Source organism: Sceloporus occidentalis, unplaced genomic scaffold, assembly GCF_023333645.1.
Source record: "Sceloporus occidentalis isolate IW3139 unplaced genomic scaffold, rSceOcc1.0.p SCAF_8, whole genome shotgun sequence".
NCBI classification, from domain to species: Eukaryota; Metazoa; Chordata; class Lepidosauria; order Squamata; family Phrynosomatidae; genus Sceloporus; species Sceloporus occidentalis.
In genome coordinates, this window is record NW_028316988.1 from 25541285 (window position 1) to 25557733 (window position 16449).

Consider the following 16449-nt stretch of genomic DNA (forward strand, 5'->3'; position numbering starts at 1 on the left):
ATAAATAACCCAACATTTAATCCCTTGCCAGCCGTCTCTGTGACTTGTGAAATGGTTCAATGTGTTTTTATCCTTTTAATATCATTATAAGTCTTCGCACTGTTTCAAATTTCTTGTATGGCGTTTCTGAAGACAGAGTGGGATTTAAATATTTTAAGGGTAATAAATAAAAAAATAAGTAGGGTTAGGCCAAAATATCTTAGATCAATATGCTTTCCGGTCTGGGTTTTGTTTTGAAAGCAATTGGTTTATGCTTTTGGTGCCATTTGCAAATCACTTCATTCCCTGATACATAATAGCTTAGCATGATGTGAAACACACACACCTCCAAAATGCCCAAACAATACAAAAAATGCAACAAAACTGTAAATATAGGCTGCTGTTTTACATCACGGTCTGCACTGTGTAACTTTACAAATTCTTAGCTGCATTGCAGAGGTGCAATGAACCCCTGTTAGTGGTTTGCAAAGATGCAATATCAGGGCATTGGGAAGAGTCCTCCAATGCACATGAATCACTTCTCATGGGCAGTGGGCACTTCTCAGGCCTACTGGGCACTTCTGATGGGCTCAAGACTGTCCCTTGCAAGAATCATAGACTTGTAGAGTTGAAAGGGACTGGGCATTTCTGGTGGGCACTGGGGATTTTTGATGCCCACTGGGCACTTGTGATGGGCACATGGGCACTTTTGATGAGTTTTGGGCTGTTCTGATGGGCACATTGGGCACCTTTGATGGACACCTGGCACTTCTGATGGGCACTGAGCTCTGTTGATGGCCATTGAGGACTTCTGATGTCCACAGAGGATTTACGATGGGCACATTGGGCACTTCTGGTGGGCACTGGGCACTTGTGATGGGCACACTGGGCACTTGTGGTGAACACTTGGGGTCTTCTGATGTCCACAGCGGATTTGTGATTGGTGCTGGGCACTTCTGATGGGCACTGGACTCTTCTGATGGGCAGTGGACTCTTCTGCCCGCTGGGGATGCCTGATGGACACTGGATTCTTCTGATGAGCACCAGACACTTATAGTGCCCACCAGGCTCTTCTGATGCACATTGGGCACTTTTAATGCCCAGTGGAAATTCCTGTTGTGCCCCAGCACTTCCTAGTTGATCTCTGGATGAGCACTGAGGAGCACTTGGATGTACATTAGCGCTCGGTGTGCATTGTGTCATGACACACTAGTCACTCCACCATCGGGCAAAGGATACCCATATGTAACAATGCAATGGCAGCCTGGGATGAGAAGGAGGGAAAGTAATCGCGAGGACAAAGGGGGAAAGTGAGAGCAGAGGAGAGAGGCCTGCATGTTTTAAAGGTAGCTGAAAATGTGGGATGACAGAGGATTAACCGGGACAAGTTGAGAAAGCTGGAGTTGGATGTTCCATTGGACCTGAAGCTTCAGCCAGAGGAAAAGACAAAGTGCCTCTGCATCTTGTACATTTATGTTGGGCTTGAGCCTTGGGTTGTGGCAGACAGGCGACACCATCTGGAAAGTGCAATGAGAAAAGTGGAAAGGAATGGAATGGCAGGGGTGGTTGGTTTTGGTCCTCTTTCCCAATTTTCCTTCTTTCTTGTGGTCTTCTGGGCAGCAAAGGCAAGTGGCTGGGATGGGCAAGAATGCAGAGCCCAGGCAGCTAGAAGAACCTCCCTAGCGAATGCAAGAATATCTTCCACCTTCCCTCTATCCTGGATTTCTCATTATCCTCTTCCCCTCATCAATGGGTCTGGAAAAGAGGGCAGAAAAACAAAGCAAGGGAGGGAAGGTGTTGTGACCAAGGGAAGCCAAAACCGCAGGCCTTGAACGCTGGGCTGCTTGTAAAATCTGACCGCATCCACTGGGTGGAGGTGAGCAAGCAGCACGTTCCTTTGGAGCTAGGTCAGATTCCTTGCTTGTTACTCTGCATCCAAGGAAGAATGTCCTCTTGTTCTCAGTGGAATGTGTGCACCGCTTGCCATTTGCAAGGAATTTGTTCACACAGACAGGTTGGCACATAGGTACACCTGCTAGGGGCCAAGAAGGAAAACTGTCCTCAATGCCTGTGTTAGATGTGTTGTTTCCAATGTACGGCGACCCTATCGAGAGGTTTTTGTGGCATGGTTTGTTCAGAGGGAATTTGCCATTGCCTTCCTCTGAGGCTGAGAGTGTGTGACTTGCTCTCAGTCACCCAGTGGATTTCCATGGCCAACAGGGAATCGAACCCCGGTCCAAAGATGACTTGGAGGTCTCTCACTCATAAGTTAGCGTTGATTTGGCAACAGGTAACAATCACAATAACATAGAGCCAGGCACCGAAAGCCCTGGTCAGGTGGAGCAGAAAATGTCAGTTTCAAATTCCAGGGCTGAGTGACTGCGTTGTGTGCCTTTGTTTCTGACTTATGGTGACTCTAAGGAGAACCAATTATGGGTTTTTTTGGGCAAGGTTCATTCAGAGGAGGTTTGCATTGGCATTCCTCTGAGGCTGAAAGAGTGTGGCTTGCCCCATGTCCCCCTGTGCATTTCAATGGCTGGGTGCATGTGCTGTGTGTCTTCAAGTCGTTTCTGATTCATGGCAACCCTAAGGCAAACCAATCACAGGTTTTCTGGGCAAGGATTGTTCAGCGCAGGTTTGCCATGGCCTTTCTCTGAGGCTGAGAGTGTGGCTTGCCTGGGCAATGGGTTTCCATGGCTGAACGGAGATTCAAACCCTGGTCTCCGGAGTCGTCGTCCAATGCCCCCAAAATGCCACTACGTCGGATCTAACTGTCCTCATTGCAACAGCAAACTGCTGCGACCGCTCTTTGATTTGCAAGGATTGCTTGCATAACTAATTCATTTAGGAAATGAAGCATTTCTTACAATGGATCTGTGGGATTTGTTCCCCACTCCATGGATAAAAATGTACACACTCTCATGGCTGGGTGTGCTAGAGGGGATGATTTACTCCCATTTTCATACAGAGGAATGCACTGTTCCTTTCGGCTGAATCTGCCTTTTGCTGGCTTTTTCAAAAAATCATAGAATCTTATGTGCCCTTCTTCCATTCGTGCCAATGGATTCCGCTTGGTCTGGCCAAAGCATGACATTCAAACGCCCGTCCGTCACCCTCTGGACAAACCATCAACCACGAGGCAAAACAAAGAACTCCTTCAGGTCAAAAAACGAGCTGTGAAAACTCGAACCTGATCCTCCTCCCAGAGGAAGCGACTGGAGTTTGAAAATTTGTGCATCTCTGTGGTAGGCACATTTTTTCCACTCCGCTCGGCTTGGACACAAAACCTTCGCTGGGAAAGAGAGCAAATGAAAAAGTCACATCATCAGTCAGAAATCTGTCAGATTTGGAACCCTATGGCCGGCTATTGTCAATAATAAACCAATCGATTGATTGATTTGGAAAATTCCAGGGGGTGGTTTTGGGCACGGCGACTGGCATTTTTGGACAGGATTATCGTTTGGGTGTTTGTCCTGGAAGAACTGCAGATCCCAAATAGGGCTGACACCACATATTTGGCTGCCTGAGGACAAGATAGCCTCCTTTAGCCACCTGTACAGAATTCAAGTTTGTGAGTTTGATCCCAGGGGCTCCAAGGTTGACTCAGCCTTCCATCCTTTTGTTGGTTGGTAAAATGAATGCCCAGCTTGTTGGGGGCAATTGGCTTACAGATTGTAAACTGCTTAGAGAGTACTGAGTTCACTGTGAAACAGTATAGAAATATACATGCTATTGCAATTGCTATATACAAAACTGGGCTGGAGTGATGGTTTCATGCAAAGGTTTTAGAGAAAGCTGACACAACCAGTGTGGTTTGAACATTGGATTTCGAGGGTTCGAATCCCACTGGGTGATCTTAACGAAATCATAGATTCCTAGGAGTGTATCACACGGGGTTTATCCTGTGCAGAAATGGGATTTATAATGGGAAAATCCCACAAAAGCAGGATCGTTTTCACACGACATCGTACATTAATGCACATGGAAAGTGGACAAATCCCACAAAAGTTGGATCGTCTTCACATGACCTCAGGGGCATTGAGCATTAATCCGGCATTGACACGCACAGAAAGAGGACAAAATTGGCAGCTTTTTACTTTTGGGAAAATCCCAAAAGTAAAAAGTGGCCGATTTTGTCCACTTTCTGTGTGGCTTATTTTTACGTTAATGCTCAATGCCCCCAATGAGTCTGAAAACGATTTTCCCTGGATTTAAATCCCGTTTCCGCACGGGTTTTAGACTTTTAGACTTAGCCTCCCATGTGATAAACTCCCTAGAGTTGGAAGGGTCCCGAAGGGCTATCCAGTCCCAACCCTCTTTTGCCATGCAGGAATACATAGAATCACAGAACGCTAGAGCTGGAAGGGATCTCCAGGGCCATATAGTAAAGTTTAATCAAAGCATCCTTGACAGATGTGTCCTCGGGGTTTATCACACAGGGACAACTGGAAGTGTAAACGGGGTTTATCCCGTGAAAACCACGCATTCACGATAAAGTTTTTCCCACTACGTTGGATCAAAAGTGATTAAAGTGCCACTAAACTGGGAATAACAAGGCAATAAACAGCAAGAAATCATTCATGGGAAAATCCCACAAATGATTTCTTGCTGTTTATTGCCTTGTTATTCCAAGGATAATGACTGCTGTGTGTGAAAACCTTAATTGCGCTTTAATAGTAATTGCACGATTTTCAAGGGATAAACCCCGTTTAAACATCCAATTGCCCCCCATGTGATAAACTCAGGAGCAGCAGAAAACAAACTTGTTCTGTCCTTTATGTGACATCCTTTCAAATATTGAAACACGGCGATCATGTCACCTCTTAGCCTTCTCTTCCCCAGGCTGAACATACCCAGCTCCCTAGGTTGCTCCTTATAGGACTTGGTGGTTTCCAGACCTGTGAATAGTAAGGCTGGTCCTGTGAATACAAAATACTGGTCAACTCCATCCCTTTTCATGCCTGCATTGATCCAGCAAAGCCGTCCTAATGCTTTTGACAGGCTGGTTGTTACTATCCATAGGTCTGGTCAATAGGTAGAGACAGCTATATCCCACGCAGGCACCGAACCAGAAGATGCCTGGAGTTGCATTGATTCTCAACCAAGGCAGCCTTGGCAATGCCATGTTCCTTTCTTCTCCATGTCCGATGGGACTCCCCCGAGGAGGAAAGAATTAGCAACTGAATTCTTCCCGCCTGTGGTTTTGGCACAAGCTCACAGAAGATGATTGCAAAGCCAGGAGCGTTGGCACACGGCTGGTATTTCTGTTTTGGAAGAAGTGAAGTCTCTCTTCGGTGAAAAAAACAAGGTATTTCTGGGGCAAGGATGATAGGGAAAGCTCTGGATCCCTGTCTTAAAGTCAAGCCTGAAGAAGTAATAGTAGTCTCTTGAGAAACTCCTATTATTTTGTGGTCCACTTCACTGCTTAAAATAGTATAATCTCCAGCTGTCAGTGAGGAAAAGCTGCACATAATCTAGTCTGGCACAAAGAGCATTAATCATCATCATCATCATCATCATCATCATCATCATCATCATCATCATCATCTACCTTTATAATAGATTAGTAGTAGTAGTAATAGTAGTAGTTTTGTGTAGGTTTTTCAGGCTTTGTGGCCATTTTCTAGAAGAGTTTATTCCTGATGTTTCGCCAGCATCTGTGGCTGGCATCTTCAGAGAGTGCTGGCATGGAAGAGATTGGTGTGTGTGTATGTGTGTGTGTGTGTATAATATTCTCTGTATGTATATATATATATATGTGTGTGTGTGTGTGTGTGTGTGTGTGTGTGTGTATATATATATATATATATATATATATGATGAAGACGCCAGCCACAGATGTTGGCGAAACATCAGGAATAAATTCTTCTAGAACATGGCCACATAGCTCAAAAAACCCATACACTCACACTCACACTCTCTCTCTCTCTCTCTCACACACACACACTCTTCCATACCAGCATTCTCTGAAGATGCCAGCCACAGTTTTGGGAAAAGGGTGGGATGATATTATTATTATTATAAATTAATTTAATTAATTTAATAGGAGCCCTGGTGGCGCAGTGGTTAAATGCCTGTACTGCAGCCATTCACTCAAAACCACAAGGTTGCGAGTTCAAGACCAGCAAAAGGGCCCAAGCTCGACTCAGGCTTGCATCCTTCTGAGGTCGCTAAAATGAGTACCCAGACTGTTGGGGGCAAATTAGCTTACTTGCTGTTCACCGCTATGATCCTTGGAATAGCGGTATATAAATAAAACAAATTATTATTATTATTATTATTATTATTAATACAAATGTTATTGTGGACGGGAGAATTTATGGGTTATGATGTTTTACTGTATTTTAATGTTGTCTTATTATTGTTAGCCGCTTCGATCTGCTTGGAGTGGTGGTATATAATAATAATAATAATAATAATTATTATTATTATTATTATTATTATTATTAACAAAACTGCGAGTCCCAGGATTTCCTAGGGTGGAGCCACAGCACTTAAAATGGTATCAAACTGCATTATTTCTACAGTGTAGATGCACCCTAACTGGGGATATTTTGAATAATAATAATAAGAAGAAGAATACATAAATAAATGGTTAAAAAATGAAACAAATTTAATAAATAAATAAATGAATAAATGCAAGCATGAAAGTAGTGGCATGGCTTTCATTTTTTCCATTCCAAACCCAGCAAGGTAGACTGTTCCTGATAGCAGAGGAATGAGGTGTCTAATATAGTGCCTGAATAAAATAATAACCCTCATTTCTCCCCCACAGACGGCTTTAAATAAAAGTCAAGAAACGCAAATAAAAAGAGGAGAAGCCGCCCTGAGATGGAGTGGTTTTGGGGGCGAAATATTTAATATTTTAGTCAGGCACTTCTGAGGGCAGCCTTCCAGAGCGACGCGGGGCAGGAAGGCCCCCGCCCTAGGGCCTGTTTCGGAAGGAGATCCCGGAAGTGCTCAAAGGGGGTGGGGATAGAGCGGCCATGGGATCTCGGTCTAGGTCGCGGGAACGGCGGCGGAGGCGAAGCCGAAGTCGGTCTGGGTCGGAGTCGAGAGAGAACCGGAGCCGAAGGAGGCGAGAACGGGAGCGAGGAGCGAGGTAGGCCCGAGGGAGACGGTCCTCCAGGGTCATAGAGTCGCGGAACCATAGAGTCGCGGTGGGATAGAGAGGCCGCCTATAAGCTTTCAATTATATACAACATATATTGCTTTGAGTGTCTCTCTGCCTTATATTTGCCTATTAGTTTATGACAACCCCATGGATTTCAGAGGGGTTTTTAGGCAAGGAAGGCTCAGAGGCGGTTTTGCCACTTCCTTCCTCTGAAACAGAGCCAGCAGCATGTTGTTCCCATTGGTGGGTCTCCCAGCCATGGGCCATCCAGGGCTGGCCCTGCTTAGCTTCCAAGATCAGACCAGACTTGGTGCATTGAGGGCATTTAGGCCTATATATTGAAATAAGATGTTGTTTTTATGTGCTTTCAAGTCCTTTCCAACATATGGAGACACTATTAAGGCAACCCTATCCTGGATTTTACTTGGCAAGATTTGTTCAGAATAGGCTTGCCTTAACCTGAGGCTGAGAGACTGTGACTTCCCCAAGGTCACCCTGTGATTTTCATAGCCAAGCTGAGATTCAAACCCACTATGCCACACTGGCTCCCTTATCTATATATATCATGCATATCTTTCTAATGGTGTGTGTGTGTAATGTGTATATATATATATATATATACACACACACACACACACATATACTATCAGATAGACACACACAGATCTCATATCTCATCTACATCTTTGATATAAACTGTTCTATTATGTGTGTGTGTGTATATTTTATATATATATATATATATATATATATATATACACACTATCAGATAGACACACACAGATCTCATATATCTCATCTACATCTTTGATATAAACTGTTCTATTATGTATGTGTGTGTGTGTGTGTGTATATATTATCTACATCTTTGTCTCTTATCTATATCTATTTTATACACTTGTTCCTCCCTATTCTCTATGGTTAGGGGCACAAGACCCCCGTGAATGTGGAAAAACGGTAAATAACGAAAACACCATGTTTTTAGCTGAGAGGACACCTCTCTAGGAATGTCTAAGTCCTCCAGGGCAACTCTGTGGTCAACGTCCGACAGAAACTGACCATAGAGTTGCACTGGAGGAGCTACAAGGGCCTAGTAGAGTATGCTCTCTAGGAATCTCTAGGTCCTCCAGGGCAACTCTGTGGTCAACATTAGACAGACACTGACCATAGAGCTGGGCTGGAGGAGCTACAGATGCCTAGTGTAGAGTGTTCTCTCTAGGAATCTCTAGGACTTTCAGTGCAACTTTTAGTTAAAGTTTACCATACAGTTGCGCTAGAGGACCGTCCTAGATTTCCTAGAGAGAACATATTAATCAAATCAGTGAATAATCAAATCCGCAAATGTCAAAGCCACAAATATGAAGGGATGAGTGTACTGTGCAGATTGTATGTTTGTGTCCCTGTGTGTGTGTGTATGTGTGTTTGTCTGCCTTCAAGTCGCCCCTTGCGACCCCATGAATTTCAGAGGGTTTTCTTAGGCAAGGAAGACTCAGAGGTGGTTTGGCCATTTCCTTCCCCTGAAGTAGAGCCTCCAGTGCCTGTGTATGTGTGTGTGAAAATCTTTCTATATGTGTGTGTGTGTGTGTGTGTGTGTTTGTGTACTTTAAAAAACCTTTGAGTTTTTTTAACAGAAACTGAATGGCCATCTGTCAGGAATGCTTTGACTGTGTCTTCCTGCATGGCAGAGAGGGATTGGATTAGATGGCCCTCAGGAGTCTCTTCCAACTTCTGGGTCTCTTCCAATAGATTTTATGAATCTGTTCTATGATTCCTTGGAAATGTGGTGCTGTAGAAACTTGCTAAGGATACTCTGGTTGGCCAAAAAAGACAACCAAAGGGGTCTTAGAATAGATCAAGCCTGAACTCTGGAAGCCAAGATGACTAAATTGCGACTACATATCCAGCCCAGGGGTAGCCATGTTGAGCTTGTTTCTTTGTTGCTTTCAGCTCAGAGGAAGAGAACCAAAAATGGCGGAAGAAGAGAGAGAAAAGCAGGGAACGCCACCACAAGAAACACAAGAAACGCTCTCCGCGTTCCCGGGACCGGTCACTTAGCTCTGACTCCTCTCTGGAAAGACGAGGCCGAAGCAGCGAAAGGAGGGGGAAGAGGAGCCGGAAGCGTTCTGTGTCACGTTCTTCGGTGTCTTCAGTGACATCCCCTTCGCCGTCCAGGTCGCAAAGCTCAAGGGAGGATTTGGGTGAGACGCTCAGCCTCCAAGAGCGGCTGAGGTTGAAGGAGGAGAAGAAGCAGCAGAAGGAGATGATGAAGGCTTTGGAGACTCCAGAAGAGAAGCGAGCCCGGCGCCTGGCCAAGAAGGAGGCCAAGGAACGGAAGAAGCGGGAGAAGATGGGATGGGGAGAAGAGTATATGGGTTACACCAACACCGACAATCCCTTTGGGGACAACAACCTGCTGGGAGCTTTCATCTGGAGCAAGGTGAGTTTGTACTGAGGAAATAATGCAGTTTGAGAATGCTTTAACTGCCATGGCTGAATACTATGGAATCCTGGGATTTGTAATTTTGTGAGATATTTAGCCTTCTTAGTCAGAGAGCTCTGGTGCCACAACAAACTACAGATCCCAGGATTCCATAGGATTGAGCTACAGCACTTAAAATGGTGTCAAACTGCATCCAGGGTGTAGATGGACCCTCGAGAAACACAATAAACATAGAATCTGGCAGTACCGAAAGCCATCCTGAGGGCCACATGTATCCCAGATTTTCCACACCCCTGACGTAAGGAGTATGTTCTGATTTGCATTTAATTTCATTGGCTGCTTTTAGGCTCTGGAGAAAAAAGGGATTGGTCACCTAGAGGAGAAGGATCTCAAAGAACGGAACAAGCGGATCCAGGAGGAAAATCGACTGGAGCTGCAGAAGGTAAGAACCAAAAGGATGGAGGCAGGGGGAAGACCTTTGTCTTGTGTCTGATGCACTGCTGTTGTGCAGCCTTGGGATGGGAGGTGTAACATTTCTGTCACTTTTGAAGCCCAGGGAAATAAATAGACACCTAGGCAAGAAAAATTAAAGGCACAAACGTAGGATGGGTGCCATCCTGCTTGACTACAGTATATGTGAAAGGGATTTAGGAGTCTTAGTAGACCACCAGCTAAGCATGACCCAACCGTGTGATGCAGCAGCCAAAAAGAACAATATGATCCTAAGCTGCATCAGCAAGTATAGTGGCTAGATCAAGAGAAGTAACAGTACCACTCTGTTTTGCTTTGGTCAGACCTCACCTGAAATATTGTGTCCCGTTCTGGGCATCACAGTTCAAGAGGGATGTGGACAAGCTGGAGTGTGTCCAGAGGAGGACGATCAAATGGTGAAAGATCTGGAAACCACCAAGCCCTATGAGGAGAGGCTTAGGGAGCTGGGTAGGTTTAGCCTGGAGAAGAGAAGATAGAGAGGTGCTATGATAGCCATATTTGAATACCTGAAGAGTTGTCATGTAGAAGACAGGGCTGGCTTGTTTTCTGCTGCTCCAGAGACTTAAACTTGAACCAGTGGATTCAAATCTCTCTCTGTTTTTCTTCTCTCTCTTTCATTCTGGTCTGTCCTAGGTGAAGCAGCTGCGTTTGGAGAGGGAACGGGAGAAGGCCATGAGGGAACAAGAGCTGGAGATGCTGCAGAGGGAGAAGGAGGCAGAGCATTTCAAGACGTGGGAGGAGCAAGAGGACAACTTCCACCTCCAACAGGCCAAGCTACGGTAAAGTGGGGGGTGCGGTGAAGGCTGCAAGTGCCCATCCGCTGGCACCATCTTAGACGATTGTGTTGAACCATCTTCTTCCATCTCCCTGCTTTCTCTTTCCTATCCTGTCTTCCCAACAGCTCCAAGATCCGGATTCGGGACGGACGGGCCAAGCCCATTGACCTCTTAGCCAAATACATCAGTGCCGAAGATGATGACCTTGCTGTGGAAATGCACGAGCCGTACACTTTCCTGAATGGACTCACCGTCTCGGACATGGAGGATCTGCTGGAGGACATTCAGGTAGCACCTGTGGTGGCCAACGCTCTCTTTCCCTTCTCTCATTCCTGGAGAGGACAGAAATGGCCTTGCTTACAGTTGTAAACCGCTTAAACACTGCTTAGGGGGTATGAAGCAGTATATAAATGAAGCTTGTTTGTTCATTATGTTTGTTTTGCTAGACCAGACTGAAGTGTCCCTTTGTTCCTCGTTTGTGGCTCCTAAAGTCCTAGCTTTTTTTTTAAAAATGGCATGATTTTGGGCAATGTTTACCTGATTATCACCCACCACCAAAGTGTGAAAACTTGCAAAAATACCCTCAAGAGAACCCCCCCCCCCCATGCCTCTCATTTTTCTCTGCAGTCCATCTCAAAATGGCAACAGGAAGTAAAGTCTCACCATTTTGAGAGGAACTGCAGGGACATTTGGGTTGCAAACCCAAACCTTATTGGTCTGATTCAACAAGGCTTGCCTTAGGGTCGCCATGCATCAGAAATGACTTGAAAGCACACAACAACAATGGTAATGATTAATAATTGCTATTTCTGATTATTAATTAACTTTAACAAAAAAATTAAAACTAATCTGCAAAGTTCAGCAAACTGGGCAAAAATCAGTGCGAACAGAAAGGATGCGTTGTCTTTCATATCATAAAATGCCTCCTCTTTTCCATTTGGTTCCCATTTTAAAGTTTGGATTGAATTTGTTTGCAGTTCTGATGGTTTGTCCTTGTCCTCCTTCTCTGTTTCAGGTTTACATGGAGCTGGAGCAAGGAAAGAATGTAGATTTCTGGAGAGACATGACCATTATCACAGAAGACGAAATAGCCAAGCTCCGGAAACTGGAGGCTTCAGGAAAAGGGCCAGGTAGGTGATTGGGAACAGAGATCTGGAAAACCACAAGTAGATTTCTGTCTACAAGGCCAGTCAAACTCAATATTCTGGCATGCAAGAATCAATAATTCTACAGGTTTGCTCTTGGCTGCACAGAAATAGGTCAAGAACAGTTTGCTGTAGAGATTTTGATGACCCTTGACCCTTGAAGGCTTTTAAAAAATTAATTTGCACCAAAAATAATGGCTGTTTTTCCTCTTGGTGTCCTGCAGGCGAACGCCGTGAAGGGGTCAATGCCTCGGTCAGCTCTGATGTACAGTCCGTCTTCAAGGGGAAGACCTACAACCAGCTGCAAGTGATTTACCAGGGGATCGAGGGCAAGATCATCGCTGGAGGACCCAACCTTGATATTGGCTACTGGGAGAGCTTGCTTCAGCAGCTCAAAGCCTACATGGCCCGGGCCAGGTGAGAAAGACACTCCTATGTGCGTATGTGTGTATGTTTGTGTGTGTGTGTATGTGAGAAAGAGAGAGAGAATCTGTTGTGTAACTAAATACTACAGCCTAGTGTCAGACAGATATTGGCTTCAGTCAAGGCTATTTGAAGGATTCTAATCTCCTTCTATGAGCCTTTTGGAGTTCCAAGACCTTCTGGAGAGGCCCTCTTCTCTGTCACACCACCTTCCTGGGCATATTTGGTTGGAACAAGGAATTCTTTTACTAAGGCTCTGGGGACACTGACGTTCTAGATTTTTTCTCTTTCGTCAAGGCTGAGGGAGCGGCACCAAGACGTTCTGCGTCAGAAGCTGTATAAGCTGAAACAGGAGCAAGGAGTGGAGAGCGAACCCCTGTTTCCCATCATTAAGAAGGAACCACTGTCCCCAGGTGCTGGAAGCAGCAACAGGTAATAATAATAATAATAATAATAATAACCATTTATGTATATGCCGCCTTTTCCTTGCAGAATCAAGGCAGATTACAAACAATACAAAGTACAAAATACCCCCCCTCCCCCCGGTCAGTTAAATCACAGCAAACATAATAAATTAATTATTAAAAAGTCAAAAATACATAATAAAAATACAAAGTAAAAAAAATCCAAAGTACATGGCATAGCATAATAATAACATAGCATAATAATCTAAACGACAATCCCAACTCTTCCCTGGCAGCAAAACATCACTTATCAATTACACATCTAAAATAGTTGAGTCACGTAGGAAGGAAGCTACCCTCTTTCCTTCACTGATCCATTGGGTTACTACATTTTTACATATTCAGATGGCCAGTGGGGTAATTTCTCTCCCCCAAGACTTGCAACAGGCCACTTTCACTCTTGAAAATAAAGCCCCAGTTTCTAAGGAGGGTGTTTTTGGCGGGATGCACAGCAAAATTGTACGGGTGTATGTTCCTGGTCTTTTTTAGAGCCTGGCTCCTGCTGTGCCTGTATTGTGGTGAGAGAAAAGGGGTGCCACTTTCTCGTTTCCTTTTTCTCTCTAGGGCAGAACCAGAGGAGAGTGCTCCACCACAACCGGGACCCTCTTCAGCAGAGCCGGGGACTGAACCAGAGTCAGAAACCAAAGCTGAGGGAGACGGAGAGGCGGTGCTCATGGAAGAGGACCTGATCCAGCAAAGCTTGGACGACTACGATGCCGGCAAGTACAGTCCCCGACTGCTGACCTCCCACGAACTGCCTTTCGATGCCCATGTGGTGGAAGTGGACGAAGACCTCCAGCGCCTGCTGCTCTCCCGACAGCAGCTCCAAGTCACAGGTATGAGAATTAGGTTGGAGGCTGTAGCGAGTTGTGACTCGGTTGCCAAGCAGAAGATTTTTCAGAATCTATGGCTGAAATTCCCGATTGCAGGTATAAATGCCTAACCTGGAGTTAATGCATAACTGACTCATGTTCACAATCCCTATGTATTCATTAGCGTAGAAAACATGGAGGAATTGTGGAAGTCCCTCAGTCGTGGCTTAGTGGGTAGCAGCTGCTGCAATCCACAGAAATCTATTCTCTTGTAGATCAGGATGCAGCACAGTGATGGTTCCACCTCCCCCTGCCATGAGTGATCTCTGGTGCGAGGAGGAATTGTGGAAGAGAACCTGTTGAACCAGAGATTGCTGGAGGAAGGAGGTGGAAATGTTGGTCTGCTCCACCACAATTAATAGAAGGACACACCTCTGTCACTCGCAGCAGTGCTTGCTACCCAATGAAGCAGGATTGTGCGGAGAGGTCAGGCCAGGAGATGCAACTTGGTTAACTTAACTAATGAAGTACTTAACTAATAGTTGATACAGAATCGCAGCCATTGTTAGCATCTGCCAAGTGGCTCTGTGATTCTAAGGGACATGTCTGATTCTCCTATTCTCTTCCTTCAGGGGATGCCAGTGAGAGTGCTGAGGACATCTTCTTCCGCCGTGCCAAGGAAGGGATGGGAGCTGACGAGGCCCAGTTCAGTGTGGAGATGCCCCTGACAGGCAAAGCCTACTTGTGGGCTGACAAATACCGTCCCCGCAAGCCCCGTTTCTTCAACCGAGTCCACACGGGCTTCGAGTGGAACAAGTACAATCAGACCCACTATGACTTCGACAACCCCCCACCCAAAATCGTCCAAGGCTACAAGTTCAACATCTTCTACCCGGACTTGATTGACAAACGCTCTACTCCGGAGTACTTCTTGGAAGCCTGCCCAGACAACAAGGACTTCGCCACCCTCCGCTTCCATGCCGGACCGCCCTATGAGGACATTGCCTTCAAGATTGTCAACCGGGAGTGGGAATATTCCCACCGCCATGGCTTCCGTTGCCAATTCGCCAACGGCATCTTCCAACTCTGGTTCCATTTCAAGCGCTACCGCTACCGGCGTTGAAATGGTCTCCGAACTTTTATGGGGCTGCAGGTATTTTGGGAGGGGATGGTATTTTGAGGGGGTTAAACTAAAACCCGCACTGTGGAGAGTTAATGCAGTGCAAGTTACTCCGCAATTAATCCCCGTTTTCTCTGCACCCCGTAAGGCAGTGATTCCCAGGTATTTTGGGAGGGTTGCTGTCTGTGGACTTCTACCAATACCTAGGTTGTGGAGAGTCAGAATATTGGGTCCCCCCCCTCCCCTGTGTTAATCCTTAGTAGCACAATTTACTCAGCAATCGACCACCATTTTTCCTGCGCCCCATAAACTTTGGTTGCAAGTATTTCAGGGAGATCAATCTCTGTGGAATTTGACCAAAATCCAGGCATGGAGCGTTAATGTAGTCCAACAAGTAACTTGGCAATTGATCCCTATTTTCTCTGGACCCCATAAGTCAGTGGTTCCCAAACATTCTTCACCAATATTTCAGTATCTCCATGGAGTTCGACCAAAACCCATGCTCTTTTAAGTCTGAACATTAGGTTTCCTCCCACCCCCCCACAATACTTTGTTACAAGTTACTTGGCAATTGATCCCTGTTTTCTCTGCCCCTCTAAGTGGTTCCCAAACTTTGCTCACAGATACTTCATAGGGATCGCTCTATGCCCAGTTCAACCTAACCCAGGCTGTTTCAAGTCTGAATGTTGGGTTTTCCCCTACAAATACTTCATTACAAATGGTCTGGCAATTGATCTTGGTTTTCTCTGTACCCCAAGTGATTTCCAAACTCTAATCACAGGTATTTTGGGGGGGATTATTCTCCTTGGAGTTTGACCAAAACCCCGGCTGTGAAGAGTTTGAATATTGTATGATTTCCCCCCTATAATATTTTTGTTTGTCTGATGTACCACAAGTTACTCGGCAGTTGATCTCCAAATTCACTGCAACCGGTAAGCCAAGGCCTCTCAAACTTTAGTTGTCTCGATGTGTTGAACTTTAGGTCCTTGGCCAAGAGTCAGGGATTCTGGAAGATGAAATCCAGAACACCTGGACAATCAACGTTTTGGAACCACTGTCCATAAGATGCCCGCAAACTCTGCAAAACATACCAGCTGCGGGGCTGGAGTTCCTTTCTCTGACACGAGATGGTGCCATTCTCCCATCTGCATTGTATACGGTCTGGCAATTTTCCTCTTGGATATTCCCACGGCGATGCTAAACCATCACCATGATGGGCTTTTTGTAATCTCTTCCTGAGCCTGTATCGATCTGGGAGATTGGGTGACAAACACTCTCTTTCTCTCCTGGGAAAGTTGTCAGCTCACAATAAATTTTTTTAAAAGGATGGTTGACAGTTCTTTGGTTTCCCTTCCCCTGAAAGCATGAGAGTGGGGTGTGTTGCTGGGGGAGGACAAAAACTTTACTATTAGGAGAAGAGAGTAGTAAGAAGTAAAATCTATCTGAATGAATCCATAAAAACAAACCCTGGCTCTGCAAATTGGCCAAGGCCATATTTTATGGAACTCACTGCCACAAGAATGATGGGGTTCCTGTAAGTATGGTCCTCAGCCATTGCAGTTTGAGTGTTGCACTTGGGTCCAAAGCACACTGCAGAAATAATCCAGTTTGAGACTGCTTGAACTGCCCTGGCTCAATGCTAGGAAATTCTGGGAACTGTAGTTCTGTGAGACATTGAGCCTTC

General features: G+C 45.4%; 1 protein-coding gene across 1 annotated transcript; it reads left to right on the plus strand.

Annotated features, from left to right (window-relative positions):
* The first annotated feature begins 6927 nt into the window (after positions 1 to 6927).
* On the plus strand, positions 6928 to 16092 carry LOC149308353 (splicing factor Cactin-like). Its single transcript, XM_089535562.1, has 10 exons — positions 6928 to 7081; positions 9041 to 9530; positions 9880 to 9975; positions 10659 to 10804; positions 10927 to 11089; positions 11817 to 11931; positions 12171 to 12363; positions 12667 to 12801; positions 13398 to 13669; positions 14278 to 16092. Exons 1-10 carry the CDS (start codon positions 6966 to 6968, stop codon positions 14766 to 14768), a joined length of 2217 nt encoding a protein of 738 aa, XP_089391688.1. The 5' UTR covers positions 6928 to 6965; the 3' UTR covers positions 14769 to 16092.
* Positions 16093 to 16449: the final 357 nt, after the last annotated feature.